Source organism: Epinephelus fuscoguttatus, linkage group LG22 (assembly GCF_011397635.1).
Source record: "Epinephelus fuscoguttatus linkage group LG22, E.fuscoguttatus.final_Chr_v1".
In the NCBI taxonomy this organism is placed as follows: domain Eukaryota; kingdom Metazoa; phylum Chordata; class Actinopteri; order Perciformes; family Serranidae; genus Epinephelus; species Epinephelus fuscoguttatus.
The window spans coordinates 19664259-19681219 of record NC_064773.1 but is presented as its reverse complement, the minus strand read 5'-3'; the positions used below and the strand labels follow the sequence as shown (position 1 = coordinate 19681219).

General features: G+C 43.5%; 1 protein-coding gene across 3 annotated transcripts in view; it reads right to left on the bottom strand.

Moving 5' to 3' along the window:
* Window positions 1-16961, bottom strand: part of atxn7l1 (ataxin 7-like 1) — a 36673-nt gene that overhangs the window by 12041 nt on the left and 7671 nt on the right. For 2 of the 3 annotated variants that reach the window (XM_049566764.1, XM_049566765.1), the window contains exons 3-6: window positions 16627-16731; window positions 6931-7129; window positions 6357-6784; window positions 1828-1910 (exon numbers count right to left, since the gene is read on the bottom strand). In XM_049566764.1, coding sequence (XP_049422721.1) covers window positions 1828-1910; window positions 6357-6784; window positions 6931-7129; window positions 16627-16731 — 815 coding nt within the window. Of the gene's footprint in view, window positions 1-1827; window positions 1911-6356; window positions 6785-6930; window positions 7130-7687; window positions 7802-16626; window positions 16732-16961 lie in introns of those variants that run through there. The other variant, XM_049566766.1, reaches the window with a different exon arrangement.

Here is a 16961-nt window from a genome sequence, read left to right as displayed (position 1 = left end):
TACAATCACGTCCATGAGCATTTTAACTGATAATGCTTTTGAGGAGCGCCTTAGCTCAGCTTAAGGAGGATCATAAAGAGGATTTTATACAACCTTAAAGGGACAGTTCACCCCCAAATCAAAAATACATATGTTTCCTCTTACCTGTAGTGCTGTTTATCAGTCTAGATTGTTTTGGTGTGAGATGCTGAGTGTTAGAGATATCAGCTGTAGAGATGTCTGCCTTTTCTACAATATAATGGAACTAGATGGCACTTGACTTGTGGTGCTCAAAGCCAAACAAACAAACAAACAAACAAACAACAACAAAACTCAACAGCAATGTCTCTTTCCAGAAACCATGACCCAGTTACTCAAGATAATCCACAGAGTTTGTTGTGAGCAGCTTCAAGTAGGAACCACTTTCTTTCTTCTAAGCTAGGATGCTTGCATACACTTGCTAGCTCACCTAGCACCACAGAGCTAGCTAACGTCACAGCTCAGCCAAGGAGGATGCCGATAGCGTTTACATCTTGCGATGTCATGAGCAGGAGCCTCTTGTCAATGAGTAGATGCACGCTTCCTTCTGCACGAGGATACAATTGGTAGGGCTGGGTATTATGGACAAAAATTCATATCTCAGTATTTACAGGCTGAGTGGCGATACACGATATATATCTCGGTATTTGTATAAAAAGCAGACTGTGATCAAAATAAAATGCAAAGACAGGGATTTTTATTAAATAAATAGCAGGGCTGTACGTTAATTTTTTGCACACAGCACTGGAGCTTCAGAGGTTTAAAGGTTTGCAGCACAGGACACAAAACTATAACATGAGTATAAAAGTATCAAGTAGGTCTAAAGTCATTGTAGCTTAAAACAATTAAACATTTTCGTGGGGGGAGTTAAAAAGTTGTTTCCATGATCCTGGCAAATGAATCTACTGCTGAAAAATGATTTAAATTTTTTTTTCTTATACTGATATATCGTTCACAGTCGTTATATCACCCAGCACTAACGGTTAGAGGGCGTCTAACCCCTAGAAAGAAAGTAGTTCGTATATGAAACTGCTCACAACAAGCTCTGTGGACTATCTTGAGTAACCAGGTCATGATTTCTGGAAAGAGACATTGCTGATACATCCAAAATCTGGCAACTCACACCAAAACAATCCAGACTGATAAACAGCATTGCAGGTAAGAGGAAAAATATGCATTTTTAATTTACAGGTGAACTGCCTCTTTAAGATGCTTTTGGGAAACAGGGCCCAGGTCCTTTTCTTTAAACTGATGTTCTCACCGGGACTGTTAAGGGACTGTTACTATAAATGAAGACACCAACTATAAAAAACAACCCAAAAACATTATGAAAACATGATATTTCTCACCAACCATTCTAAAAAAAATATCAATACACTCCCATGACACATCTCTAATTACTTGTTGAAGTGATTAGTAAAGCTCGCTTGAAGTAATTAAAGGGCAGTAAAACAGAGTTATACTGCTGAAAGATGCTGTAGCTTCATCCAACATCTCTAATTACCTCATCAAGGGAAGTGTGGGCCCTGTAATGCCTCAGCACTGCTACCCAGCATTAACTGAGGGATAGGAAGTGCAGGCCTATCACAGAGACAGACAGGGCGGCGGACAGGGTCATAGCTGTGGGCTGGAGCGCTACAGTAGTTATAATAGTGCACCCTTCAATATTATTACTACCGTAAACAAACAAAGCTGTTTTCCTGGTCAGACGGTCTCAGACAGGAAGCAGGAAGGGACTATTATTGTCTCCACAGAAATTACACAGACAGGGAGAGTGTTGGTGATTGTGTTTTTGTGTGTGTGCGCTACCTTGCAGGTGAGAGACCGCGTGCAGGGTCGCTTAGTCTCAGGGTCCTGGACGCCACAGTGCTTGTTAGGATCAAACACTCTTCCTGTAAACACACAAACACACACACACAAATTAGACTGGTACTAAAGGCCATCATTAAGCCATGTCGTCCCTCCCTCTTTCAAGCATCAAATCACATTTGCTGGGAGTGGGAGCCTCGCAGTAGCACAACAAGTGCATTAATTTGTCTCTACTGAGGAAGCAGTTCACCTCACTGACATTTGTCTATTCACATATTCCTTTGTTCAATCAATCATTCAGCTGTGGTCTAAGGCGACTGGAGTCTAATAGTGCTAGTGTGCATGACATTATTAGCAGCGTTTCCAGTTTCAAACAGATAAAGTGTGCAGATCCCGCAAGCTGTGACAAATCAATCCTGACAGGACATACTGGCAGCCGGACAAGAGTCAACTGTGACTGACAGCCCAGGAAACTCTCTCCTGCTTTAATGAATAGAAAATGTACTTTGATGATGAAATGTAGCCCTCAACGTTTAAGACTGCGTCAGTCAAAAGTCTCTGATGTTTCTTCGTATGGCAAAATATTTATCAGATCTTTAGGTGTTAGAATTCACACACTATCCTTACAATGAATTTTCTCACTCAGCTTCTTACTATGAGTCACGGGATCGTACATGTACACACTATTTTCCTGCCAAAGTTAGAACAGTTTGGGTTGTTTCACAAGAGAGATTTCTGTGTTCCTTTTTTTTCCTCATCTTTGCTACTCTCACTTGTTCGACGTGTGCATGATTCAGCAACATTTGAATCAGAATCAGATGACAGTTGGTGAGTAGTTGCTGGGAGTAGTTTCACTGTCAATCAAACCACGTTCACTCTGTCTAAAGAGGCACATCAGCTCAGTGTTTAACTCTTGTTTTTGAAGATGCATTGTTGTTTATTCAGTCATGAATATACTGTTGTGAAGTGTTCAGGAGCTTTGAGGGTTAAGCCATCTATCTCATGTTTATTGTGGTTATGTTAGTTATTATGTTAAGTCCACCAGGCATGAGTCAAACGTTGGCCAGCCAGTATGCTGTATAATCACCCACTTTGTCATTTGTTTCAGTGGCTTCCAACTGGTGGGTCAGGGTCCAAAAGTGGGTCACAGGTCCAGTCTAAATGGACTGCAAGTAACTTGCAAACATGCCAAGTTTGTAAAAACCACACTGCATTTTGAAGTACAGTGAATTTCCTGCACAGAGCTTTTATTTTGCAGTGCCATTTCCTGCTGTAGAGTGGGTGACTAATGCCGGATTCACACTGCATTGCATGCTCATTTTTGTCTGTTCAGACAGTCACTAGTCATAAAGTCATGAGTCATAAAATCGTGCTTTGACTAATAATGTAAAAAAGTGCCACCAGACGGCAGGAGCTACATTTGCAAGTCGCCGAATCCTCCACAAAAAGTGCCTGCAAACGTTTCACAATAAAAGCCTATATAGAAAATGAAGGGATTCTCTCAACCGAAGTTATAAGGGGCTTTTAATTTGAAACAGATACAGGAAGTGTTGAGTTGGAAATGACAATGCGATGCGTTAACTTTATCAAGGCAAACGAGAGCGGATAAAAAGTAAAAATATAAAAATACAGAGGGATGAATAAATAACAGCCCGTTTCTAACTTACCAACAAAAGTGAAAGTAAAAGCCAACCCCAGATTCATTTTTGTTTTGCGTTCCTTTTTTTTTTTGCGCTGTGTCTCCTGGATGCCTGCTGCTTATGATCTAACACCTGGTCGCAGGGCAGAGTCTCTACAAATAAATACACTGTATGAGTCTATACATTATTTTTTGGGCAAATCCTGCACTGTATATCTTGAAACAATTCATATACAACCTACCTTTTAACACACACCTTCCTTTCCTCTTTTAAATAAGTGTTTTAGATCAGTGGTTCCCAACTGGAGGGCCAGTTTTCTCCTTAGTCTTTAGTTCAAGGTCCACACAGTTTAATATATTAGGCATCATACTTGTGGTTGGCCATGACGCTGAGCTAGATTGCCGTCTCTGTCGAAAACCACCAGCTAGTTAGTCACTCCCTCTACAGCAGGAAACAGCACTTAAAAATAAAAGCTCTGTGCTGGAAATCCTTTTGGTCCGTTCAGAATGGACCCGCGACACATCACTTGGGAACCACTGTTTTAGATACTTATTTTCACAAAGTTTAAACCAGAGTGTGGTTTAAAACTTGTTGATCGTTGATTGCCAGTGGACTGAGCTGTAAAGTAGTTGCCAAGTCATTTCCTCTCAGCGACGAAAACAGTGAGCAAATTATTAATCTTTGCGGAGTGATGATGAGAAATACAAAAATGAATTGGAAAAACAAATTTAACTTTGTTTACATGCATGAAAACCTTGTTAACGCAATGTTAATGACACTTCCTGTTATTTGTTTTTTTTAAATTGTGAAAGCTGAAACTAAGATTAGTCACAGGCCAAAATTCTGTGAACTTTCTATGCCGATAGCCGCAAAAGCACCGTGCAAAAACTCTGAAAGACCTGTGCTGCCCCACAAAAATGAGCCGGACTGCAACAACCTCCTGTCAGTTAGCAGGTTATCTAAAACAGTGTAACTGTCAGAGGGCTGTCATCTGTAATCTAGTGCTGGCCTTTGCTATAATCCCTGTAATCTTTCTGTGCAGTATGAAACAGCTCCGATACACACACACACACACACACACACACACACACACACACACACACACACACACACACACAAGTGTACAACAGTAACAAACATCCACTCAAGACATAAACACACACATGCTCACTCACAAGTTCACACAAACTCAAAAAGGAAGTTGAGAGAGAGAGAGAGAAAGAGGAGGATGGGTAGGGTAAACACAGACTGAAGGAAGACATTGATGAGAAAAGGAAACCAAACAACATAAAAAAAGCAAAAGAACAAGATGAGTGAGAAACAACACAGTGATGAACAGAGAGAAAACGCCGGGCCGAGTGTGTGAAAGAAAAAAAAAACACAAAAAAACGAGGCCAGGAGTGTGAGTGTGCGGGAGAGAAACGAGGAGGTCGAGGCAGGAGGTGGAGAGTGAGAGGATGAAAAAAATATAGAGACACAGGAGGTGGGGGAAATCTCTCAAGAAGACAAGCAGCTTTTTGGCAGCGGGAGCTCATGAATTAGAGGGTGTAAATCAGAGGCTCGGAGCGCAGCGAGACACGGCGCTAGCAAAGAGAAAGAAGAGAGAAATGAGGGGAGAGGAGGGGAAGCTGGATAGAAACATCTTTTTTAACTTTACTGCGATGCATGGTTTTTAACATCTCGTACTTCGAGGTGACCACGAGGTGAACTTGGGTGCGTCAATGTTAAATTTAAAAGAAAAAAAAAAAAAACAACTGAGCATTTGTTGAGCAAGGTTCGAATAAGAAAAACAATTGTAGATGGGGGAGAGAAAACAAGAGGGAGAGAAACATTAAAAACTATAGGGAGGCATTTCATCCTTTCCAAAGCACACAGTCTCAATCCACCACTGTCCTGTCTGCAGCCAAACATTCAGGCTGGACGCTTTTCAGAGGATACTGAGATAAGAAATGGTGAGTGTGTGAGCTCGTGAGAACATGTACAAGTATGTATTTATGTAGGAGTTCTTGAGTAAAGCTTAAAGGAACATTTCACCCATAAATCAATCATTTGTATATCAATTACTTTTGCGTTACGCTAAATTTGTGAAGAAAACTTGAACAGAGAATCCAAAAATGGAGACAATTCTTGAGAAAACAGTGTGTTTGGGAAGTACTTAGCCAACAATGAGATAAATGACACCTTAATTATAATGTGTTAGTTGTGTGATTGATTGTGAGAAGTTCATTCCTGCTAATGCGCAAATCTCTGCATCAAAATAAGCCTTAAAAGTAGATTCTCTTTCACCTGAATTCTGTGCAGCCACTTTATTAGGTACACCTTGCTGCTACCGGGTTGGACCCCCTTTTTTAAAATCAGCGCTGCTGACACTGGCCATGGACTTTTCTATGGCTGTTAGTTTAGGAAGCACTATTTTGACAGGCAGCACAATTTTCTATGAGCTAAGCATGCATTTTAAACATCAATATTTCAGTCAATCATGTTCAGTTAATTGTGGAAAGCCAAAAATTGTGATTGACATTAATATTTGATTAATGGTGCAGCCCTAGATGAAGTATTCTTTTAAGAAAGTAAATCAAGCAGCAAAGCCAGAAAAATATTTCACTCTTCCAGCACAGGAATGTTTGTAGAGCCTAAAAGTTAAGAGTATGTTTGGTGAGCTATAGGTTGATGAATCGAGATGACAAACCAGCCATAAATATGCAGGCAGGAAAGTGTTTCAATTATTAAACCTTCTCCACTTCTTAGTCAGCAGCAGAGGACTGTGGATGCACCGTGACACTGAAGATTGAGTGTATCACTGCGCAGCATAAAGTTGCAAGAAGAAAAACATGCAAGCACAAAGATTTCACCTGGATTAATACAGAGACGAAAAATCTTATTGCTGACCTGAGAGTCTTTTTTGCGACCTGGCAGAAGTCTTAGTCCCATTTTGGTGCTTCTTCTCCAACGGCGATGACGACGGCAGAGCGCCAGATCGGTGAGAAGGCGAAGGTGACGGGGAGGGTTTCCGGTCGAGTGGGGAAGGAGAAGGTGTTGACGGAAGCCGTCTGTCCAGCGGAGATCGCGCCGGACTGGGCCGCCTGTCCAGGGAGGATGGAGAGGTGGTTGAGCGCGGGGTGGACGGTCCACTGGTGCCGCGACCGTTCACGAGCTTCTCGCTGGACCGCTGGGAGCCCGGGGGAGTGAGGGATGGAGGTTTGAGGGAGGAGGGAGACGGGGAGGAAGAAGAGGAGGCGGTGAGGCGCACGTGTGATGCGGAGTCGGCGCGGCTGAGGCAGGGCATCTTCTCCAGGCTTACAACTGGAAGGGATACACTGCAGAGAAGAGTAATTAAAACAATGTATGACTAAACGTTTTGGGAGCAGAGGCAGCATTTTATGAAACTCTGACAGCTGCCAAAAATGTGAGGATGTGAGTAAGAAAGGCATTATAATAAAAAAAAAAAGAAGTATGTGCCCACCACGTCTTGTTCCGTGCCCCCTTTGGTGGGTAGACAGCAAGAGGCGCCTTGCTGAAGCGGGAGTGAGGGTAGTCTTTCGGCACCCTGAAAGCCAGCGTGTCCCCAGGACCGGGAGCCACGGCAGGGGCCACTGCAGGTGCTTTGGGCTTCATGGGGACCAGGGGGCTCCTGGAGGGGGCAGGGGAGCTGTGGCGCTTCTCTGGAACAGGTTAAGACAGAGGCAGAGACATAGATTTTTATGTGTAAGGTCACCTTGATGTGTGACACACTCCTACTATCAAGATCATGCTTTGCTGGGGGGAGGCTCTTGGATCTGGGTACTTTTTTGGATCTGATTTGCATCCAATTAGCACCTGAGTCTGGTAATGGAGTGTAGCGCGGAGTGGTATTTAAACCAAGTTACTACCCTGCTTAGGTGCCAGATGGCACACAGGGGAGAGAAATCTGTGCCAGAACCTTTCCACAAAAGAAAAACCGAAGTATTTACAAATCAATTTCGTGTAGTCTTCTCTAATTAGCAACTTCCTTGACACCATCTGAAGTGTCCTTGTGTGATTAACTCCACCAATCTGTTATTAGGCGAAGTTCAAACAAGAGCCAACAATTATAAATACATTTTGACCCAGATCTGATCAGAATACACACGTGAGAGGATGCTGAGGGGACAGAAAGAAACGTAGAGGGGAATAAATCACGAGGCTGTGGGGGGTACGAAAAAAAAAAGTAGGAGAGGAGAGGAGAGGAGCTCAACACTTACGGTTTTTGCTATGCATGTCTTTGTGGGAGAAGGGTGGGGAGGGAATGAGGGGGTGTGGTCCAGGACTGTCTGTGTCTCTCTGACTGTCTCACAGGGAAACTACACCCCAGCTACCTGAATGAAAACAGAGGGGGTGAACATGTCATAAAAAACAGAGAAAGGAGGTGGGGGGAGAAACACACTGCACACACAGTAACACAGTGTTTTTAACTGCTGACAAAAATTGTGTCAAATTATATGTAGCATTTAGCCGTAACATGAGGCGTAACATTGAGATTTTACCGACAGATAAGTTGGTGAAAAGCCGCTGTTAGTTTTGGGAGGAGCTGAACTTCCTGTCTGCTGATAAGATGCCAATCTAAAACTGAAGAGACCAATGAGATGATGAAATACACCTAAAGAGAGCAGCTCAGGTAGAACACACACTGCTAAATTTCACCCTGAACAAAGGGCCAGACACTGAAGAGCTAGTGGCGACAAATGCTGACTGTTGTCTCGCCCCACACTGCCTGTGTCTCAGCCAAAAAGTTGCACCTGAATGCACCACAAAGACTACAGCCAGCGGCCAACTAGCATATCCGTCCTGGGCCTGCCTGAAAGGATATAACTCTGCATAGCCAGCAGGTGGCGGCAGTCTGTCTTCGTCATTCAAACAGGGAAACCAGTTGACTACGGATTCAAGACACGAGTTGGCCAGTTAGCACATTAACAACACAACCTAATGTTAAACACATACACACACACGCACACACACACACACACACACACACACACACACACACACACACAGAGTGACAGACTGACTAACTAGTCAGGGAGACTAGCTGTTACCTGAATGTAACTCCAGTTCCATGAGTCCGTGCTTTGCCCTCTAGAAGGCTGATAGGGATGGGATGTACTCCCAGCTGGGGCCGAATCTCTGCATACAGCAACTAAACAGGCCCACCGACTGAGCAAAAGGTCAGGCCACTGTGTGCCACACTGGGGGTTCCACAGGAGTCCCAACAGGATGGTGCTCCAACAGACGTTGCACTTAGCAAGCACATTAAACCAGACGTCATATCCGACACTCGAGGCTATGAGGAAGCCAGGCAGTGTTTCCTGTCTGCTCGTAACCTGTGTGAGCTGTCAGAGGAGCAGCCTCGGCCTCAAAGGCAACGATTTCCCCCAAAACCTGATGCGCGACTATCGTAACATACGAGGACACGCACTGAACAGGACGCAGAGCAAAAGGCCCTCTCACCCTCATCCAGCGTGATGAGGTGGATAATCCAACCCCAACTAGAGTTAGATTAGAAGACTGATCCACTCTCATGTCTGTTGAGTAAATATGTATCCGCCGCCAGCAGCCGTTTAGCTCCACTTTGCATAAAGATTGAGAGCAGGGGGAAACAGCCAGTCCGATACGTAACCCAGGTAAAAACAAGAGGTATCGATTTTACACCTTTTTTTTGTGTGCAGATGAAGCAAATGAGATGAGTTTCCTGTGTTTGTGCTACGATAAGATAACCATCTCTTACCTGTAGCTTCAAATTTACCGCACAGACATGAGAGTGGTGTTCATCCTCTCACCTACATCTCTGTTGGAAAGTAAATAATGTCCCAAAATGTCAAAACCTGTATCTGTAAAGTACCTGTGATTTCAGAAAGGGTTTCCTTCATGTTAACTGACCTGACCAAGCCGTGCTGATGTCATGCTTTACTCAGAAGGCAGCATTAGGTATCCTGTGTGTGTGTGTGTGTGTGTGTGTGTCACAATGTTGCATTACTCAGTATAGAGTACAGTAGTAGTCTACTATCAGTCTACTATGGAGCAAAAACAGCAGAGCAGAGCAGACAGACGGACTGACCATGTGTGTTTGCTCGGAGTGCATGAGTGCACATGAAAGTGTGCTGCAGGTGACTAAGGGAGAGTGTGTGCGCAGTGTGTGTGCAAAGTGTGTCTGTGTGTATTGAAGAGATTAGCCACTGCATGCATAAGTATAACAGGTGTGTGTCTGGGTATGATACCACGCTGACAATGTATAAACTGCCAGTGTATGTGTGTTTCTATATGCGGTATGTATATATAAATATACTTTGCAAGAGCATAATTAGTGTGTGTGAGTGTGTGTGTGTGAGGCAGGTGTGTAAATAGGCCAGTGGAAGCAGAGGACTGGGGAGGCAGCTGTATTCAGAGTAGCAGGATCAAAGTCCAGAGCCACATTTGCAGGTATGCAGCTACAACAGCAATAATTTCACACATTCAATCACACATTATTTCACACAGCTTCACACATCGTTTCAGTCAACTCATCTGTACGGTTCGATGGCGCTGTACTCCAGCAATGGACTGGGAAATCTGTACGTGTGTGTGTGTTTTTTTTTCTGTACGGGTGTTTTAATGTTTTTTTCTGATTTCAGCAGTTTCTTATTTTTTCTGTTTGGCCGAGTCAAATACACCCTTAACTTATGAGTATGCGGGACCAACTTCCTGTTCTTGTTCATTTTTCTATTTAATGGGACTGTACCAAATGTAATTTTTTTTTACAACTGAAGCTACTACTGAGGTTTCTGAATCAAGAATTCATATTATATGTCGTTTTATATGATGTCATCACCCTTAAATACAATAAGAAAGTCCTTGAATGCACAAAAAAGGGATGCTGACTTGTTATGAATGAAGCTTTGAACTATTTGGTACATCCTCACTATCAAATACAAGATCAACCTTTAAAAAATGCTCTATGAACCATTGATTTGAATAAAATAATAATTCTGCAAAGTGACAGAATAAAAGGTAATTATAGATTTAACTGTAAAACAAAAACAATAGTATTACTTACAACTTAAATTGCAGCTAGTGTACTTGTATCTACAAGTCATCATGAAAAATAAAGAACTTATTCCCCACCAAAGAACAGCTCCAGATTTTGTGTCTTACAGCAGAGCTCACCATGAGAGCAAAGAGCCAGTGGGGAGCGAACTGTACTGATTTACAATACATGGACGGCTGCCCAGGCAAGGTCACTAAGCCACTCGACCACAAGGGCACCCTCACTACTACGCTCTCCTGCCTGCCTGTCGTTATGGCAATGCTGAGAGCTCAGCTGGCCGCCTGATTGGCTGCTGACTCATCCTGTGGGTGGAGCCGCTGCGCGATGAGGAAGCAGAGGCTCGCAGAGCTCAGCTGGGTTTGTTTACATTGAGCGTGGCGAGGAGCAAAGGGAGAGGGAGTCGGAGAGAAAGAGATGTGAGATTCTCAGCCATTCAGGTTATCTGGAGGTACTGAGTCAAAGGCAGCTGGGCTTATAGTGGGGAACATTGTACTGGAAGCACTGGGGTGCATGTCTGTGTCTTAAGAGAATAGGAATTTTCCACATAAAAAACAATTCACACTAAATAATTTTAATGTTCTGTTCATTAGAAACCCTGAAATATGCAGTTACGCTGCAGCCAATACACCTCACAGTTGCGGGTTGTCATAGTGATGATACATGCAAGCAAGTCTTCCAGGTGAACAGAGACTGTCAGATCAAGCAATGGAAACATCAGTCACTGTTAATAGAGCTTAAAGAAACACTGATACTGAACAGTTGAGCCCTCTCCGCAATCTGAGATGACCAAACATTAGCTGGACACATGGAGGGGTGGATTTGTTAAAATGATAAAAATTGCAAACTGCATTAAGAGTCTAGAGGAGGATTTATTTTAGAAGATGACAAAAACTTGAACAGTGTCTCTCCCTTTGCTCCTCAGCACTGTGCATTTCTAAAATTCAAACAAATTTAAGTGCAGAGAAAGCACCTCTGATGTGCAGTAGCAGCTGGCATTTTAATTGGCCCGAGCCTCAGCTAATGGGTCACACGCAGCAGTAACAATAACACCACCGGTAAACGAAACTAGGCAGAACTTCTGTGGTTAAGGCCAAAACTTTCCGACAACAGAGAAACATCATGTGAAATTAACAAGTGCGCCCCACACTTTCACTCAACAACAACCGACTGAGACGGGGAGGCGCAGAGCAGCCTTGTTAAGTTAGGAGTGAAATGAAACCAAAAGGAAACGGAGACCTTTTTCTTTTTTTCCACCTGCCTCAGAGCTCAATTAATCCGCTGCTACAGAGAAAAGTCGGAGGGCGAGCGGAGAGAGACAGGCACTCCCACCACCAACACCAACGAGCCTTTCATCGTGCACTCCTCGACTTACTCGCGCGCAGCAGGCCACCAGTAGAGGAGACAGACTGAACGAGCCCAGAGGAAAAAAAATAGTAGTAGATGAGAGAACTGGAAGGAAGTCGTGATATATCTGAACGCGGCATGGAGTGCTGATTTATCTCTACACACAGCTTCAAAAGCATGACTTACACACACACACACACACACACACACACACACACACACCCCCACACACACACAAATCAAATCATCAGTTACTTGTGACTCTTGAATTCTCTAGTTTGTCATGGTGTTCACAAGGCACCGAATGTACCAATGTATGAAATGCTCTCTGGAATAAAGTCATGCTAATTATACTAGCCTTAATATGAAGACAGTTTCAGAGATGTCCCTACATTGCTTAAAGGTCCAGTGTGTATGATGTTGGGGTATATAAAGGCAGAATAATTACCTGAAAAAAATTACGTGTTTGTCACCTCAGCCTGAGACATTTACATCTACATAGGGAGCGGGCCCTCATCCACCGATGCCGCCATTTTGAATACCATGTTTCAACACTAGCCCAGAATGGACAAAACCAAGCACTGCTGACTGATGAAGCAACATGCGAAACTCATAGTTCTGTCCTACACGCTGGAATACTGATTTCCTTTTTGCCTCATGATGTTTATCCTGCACTGGCTGGCACCCAGCACATCTTAAGTTCCCTGCTTTATTCAGCGTTTTTACAGGTTTAAATCACAGAGTCCATTCCTTTTAGAGAAGAAGAAACCTCTGCGGATAATTCAGCTCCCGGTAAAAACCTCCTGAACAATTAATACCGACGGAATCCTAACCGGGAGAAGTGCAGTCCTCACATCCTCCGAAATCTTACAGACTGTTCCTTTAAATATGAAAAACGTTTCAATAATTTCCCCACACTGCTTAAAAGAGTGGCGAAATCATTATATCTTGGTCTGCCCATAATAAGCTCTAAGGTTCTCCCTCAAGAATTAAAAACAATTTCTTTGCACATTTTCTCTTCACAAGCTCATGAGAGGAAGCGTGGTACCAACACTGCCTGTGTGAGGGATTTATTTGCTATCCCACCAGGGCCACTTATGCTAAGAATATACATGCTTGCCTTACTCTGAGGAGATTTAAATAAACAAATCCACCACATGGAGCAAGTCTGACGTATTAAATACAGTAACCTTTCTGAGGACGTTGCATATATTATACATCCATCCGACACGGGTCCTTGCTTAAGTTGTGACCGCTCTCCCTTCGTCGCACACAGCGAAGCTTGAGCAGCAAACTGGGCGTGTATAACTCAGAGCCACTGACCCCCGAGGCAGCCAACCCCCCTCCTCCTCATGTGTGCATGCATTTCTGTATATGTAAAGTCTCACTGCTAATTTGACATACAGGTCAAGCAGGAAAGCAGATCCCATGATCATGGATACATACACAAGGCTGCTGTAATGAAAAATAAAATGCACAGTCACAATATTTAAAGGAGAATCCCCAGCAGGAAAAATGGCACTGCGATTGTAAGGATATTACAGTAACAGCAGGAATGAGTAACAATGGGAGGAAATGCATAAAATATCATAAAAAAAATGTTAACAGGGGCAGTTCCTGGAGGCAATCCACTCAGCAGAGGTCAGGGGGCGCATTTTTCATGTCGTGACACAGAGTAGCTGTGTGTATAATGCTTTAAATCTAAGAATGAAGTCAGTGAATCAGCTGTGTGGACAGACAGTGTGACTTCTAGGTCACTGCACTATAGATAGATATATAGATTAAAACATAAAAGTATATGATGAAAGAAGGTGAAAATTATTCACACACACAGCTTTTCGACTCATCAGCATGTGACTGGGCCTGCTGGTCCACTACAACGCCTGCTTGTTATCACACTGTGGCCTGAGGGTTGCTTTGTTTTATGGGGAGCTCTCAGGAGATTCCCACTCCTAACTGTGTGTGTGTGTGTGTGTGTGTGTGTGTGTGTGTGTGTGTGTGTGTGTGTGTGTGTGTGTGTACGAGTGTGTTTTAGACCTGTTGTTACCCGACTCTGTGTGCGTGTCAGCAAGCAAAAACGATGCCAACAAGAGAGAGGGTGGAGGGGGTGGGGGTGGGGGGGGGGCTGCAGGGGGCAGGAGCAGGGACAAAACAACAGCGCCTGCCAGAAGTCTATGAGCGTGTGTGTGTGTCTCTCACAATTCCACTGACCTCTTTCTGCTGAGAAACAGAAAGTGAGAATGTGTGCACATGCAAACTCCGCTGGCCTCTCTCCTCTTGGGGAGAAGTGTGTGTGTGTGTGTGTGTGTGTGTGTGCGTTCATTAAGCGTGACCATGTGTCTCACCCCTCCCTGCTAAAACAGACGGCTCTGACTGGTGCACGTGCCGCCAACAGAAGGAAGCAGCAGCTCGCGGGCAGATGCGAGCGCGCTCAGTGGAGCCACAGTCAAAAACAAACAAGGAGGTAGACAGACAGGGTGGAGAGCCAATGAGAGCCGGGACCGACACTCCCACTACTTAAACACCAAATACTGATCAACAGCGCTACAACTTAAAGGGTAAGTTTGGTATTTTTCAATCTGTACCATCACGTTTTTGAGTCTTAGTTACTAATAACAACAACATTTATGAAATTGGTCCTGGATTTGAGCGAAAGGGATGCAGCTCGCAGCGGCAAAAACAGGCTACAACACTCAGGATGTTTGTACATACACTAAAAGTGTTTGTTTTTGCCACTGATAGGCTCAGATTATCATTAATAGCGTCTGAAAACATTATGGAAAGGATCCTGACAGAGATAGACCTTTTGTTTCACTAGAAACAGCTCAGAAACCACTATCCCCAAACCAACCAGACTGTTTGAAATAAACAGTAATTTTAGCATGCTTAGAGCCAGTGTGTATTCACATCTAGCTGGGTGTATTATGGGTTTATTTCAACCAAACCAGAGCTGGTGATTGTTGAGATGATAAATGATAAAATTACCCTTTATTTAAATGGAGTTTGGTGAGTTTGGCTAAGGTGATTCCAAGGCTGTTTATGCTTCAACAAAATAGGATTTCAACCTTTAAAAAAAGATCTATCTCTGTAGGGATTAGGGTTGGGATCCGGATCCAGTTCTTTTTTTGGAACCGGTTCCATCACATTTGCAGTAACGGTTCCTGCAAACAGTTCCTAGATTGTTAAAAAAAAAAAAAAAAAAAAAAAAAGTTACGTGCATTTCCATTAGAGTGCGGCAGGGGCTGCATATTTCTGTCCGAACCCGACCGAGCCCGACGTTATTTATTTACTAAAGCACTGAGTTTGTGTCACACAGTTGTTATGGTTACAGACTATTTAACAGCCCGGTGGGCGTGCGCCGTGGGCGCCCCGCGAAGAGGGAGACCTCCGTGTTTGAGACGGGAGCAGGTGGCGGGAGTCCGAGGCTTCCAGTGAGGGGAGCGGTAGAAACAAACAGCCAATGTGTGTGTGTTCTGTTCAGGTGTTGTCACGTAAATGACAGTGCCCAAGCATGAATGCATATAGGTATTTTTTATTACATTGCTGTGGTTAATTTGAGGTAATAGTGTTACTGTAGAAATCAGAGAATCACTTTTTGTTGTTATATATTCTCAGGGAGATGACACAAGCTCTAAATCTGAAATACACACCACACACAAATGTGTATTTTCATCTAATTGTACTGTGCAACAGTTAGAATAAAGTTTTTGTATTTGTATGATTGCATTTCACGCAGTTACAACAGCTGCTCGTTTGGGGACAGTATTGCCTGAAACTACCACTGACCAGGAAGGGAAAAAAGCATGAGGAAGAAGGAAACCCATCGCATCGATTGGCCAGGACCGAAAACGGAAATCCATCCCCTTCAGCCGGCTTGGTCAACACAAAAACACCAAACACCAAAATGCATTGCGCTCTACGTCACTTCCTCTCTTTGGTTTGCTGGATAGTCTGTTTGCATTTCCCACTGTAAACAAAACCACACCAGGGTTCACTTGCAAGTGAACCGAGACCCCCAGTTTTCAAGGGGACCTGGGTTCGCTCATTTGGTCCGCACCAGAGTTCAAATAAGCGTTCACACCACTCCAAACGAACCGAACTATCCGTAGAAGCGGGCCAGGGTTCATTTAAAGTAGACCAAATAGCGCCAGTGTGAATGCATCCTTCGACATAAAATGATGGGAAAATAGGGTCCAGGTTAAAAAAAACATAGCAAACTTTAAACAACAAATATTTATTCTAAATAATCTGATTTAAATTCCTTTTTTTTTGTTTCATGTACCAGTGACAACATCTCAACTAGATCATTAGGTCTGTTGCTGAAGATTACAGTCTCCATAGTAACAAATATTGCATTTTTTGAGAGCTGTATGTGTGCATCATAAGTGTTTATCAAGTTTTCAACATTTTCCACCCTGCATAAAAGAAAATGTGTTGCATTGAAATCAGGACAGCAGAAGCTTTCAAGCCGGAGGTGCAACAAATCTTTTCATTTTCAATCCATCAGCCTGTGGAATATTCCTGTTGCTTGTATATGATTTTGTTTATGAGTGCAAGAATATTGAAGTATTGATCTGAACGGCTCGTGTGTGTGTGTGTGTGTGTGTGTGGGTGTGTGTGTGTGTGGGTGTATAGGTTGGCTCTGTGCCTCCATGTGACAACTGGAGATACGCGGAGGTGTGTGTGTGAATGTATGTGTACCTTGGTGAAGTGTATATGACTCTGTGGTGAGGTTCTGATGTGTGCCTATGCCCTGTGGGCTCTCTGTGTGAGTCTTACCATAGTGTGTGAGGATGCCCTGAGGGGTGACCACCTGATTGCAGACATGGCAGACAACAAGACAAAAATCCTCCAGTGCTGGAAACTGGCTGTAGACGAGCATCTCTGAGAAAGATACGAAGAGGAGAGATTACATTTTAGACAAAGAACAATCAGAGTAAAAGGAACACGCATCAGTTGTCAACTATTAAATTAATTGCCAACTGATTTGATAATCAAGCCAAAATTTTCTGATTCCAGCACCTCCTGGATGATAAACTAGCATATTGATGTTCGAGGCAGAATACAGCAACGCTGCGCCTGAAGTTACAAAAGAGCTCCACCCACTTAAGAAA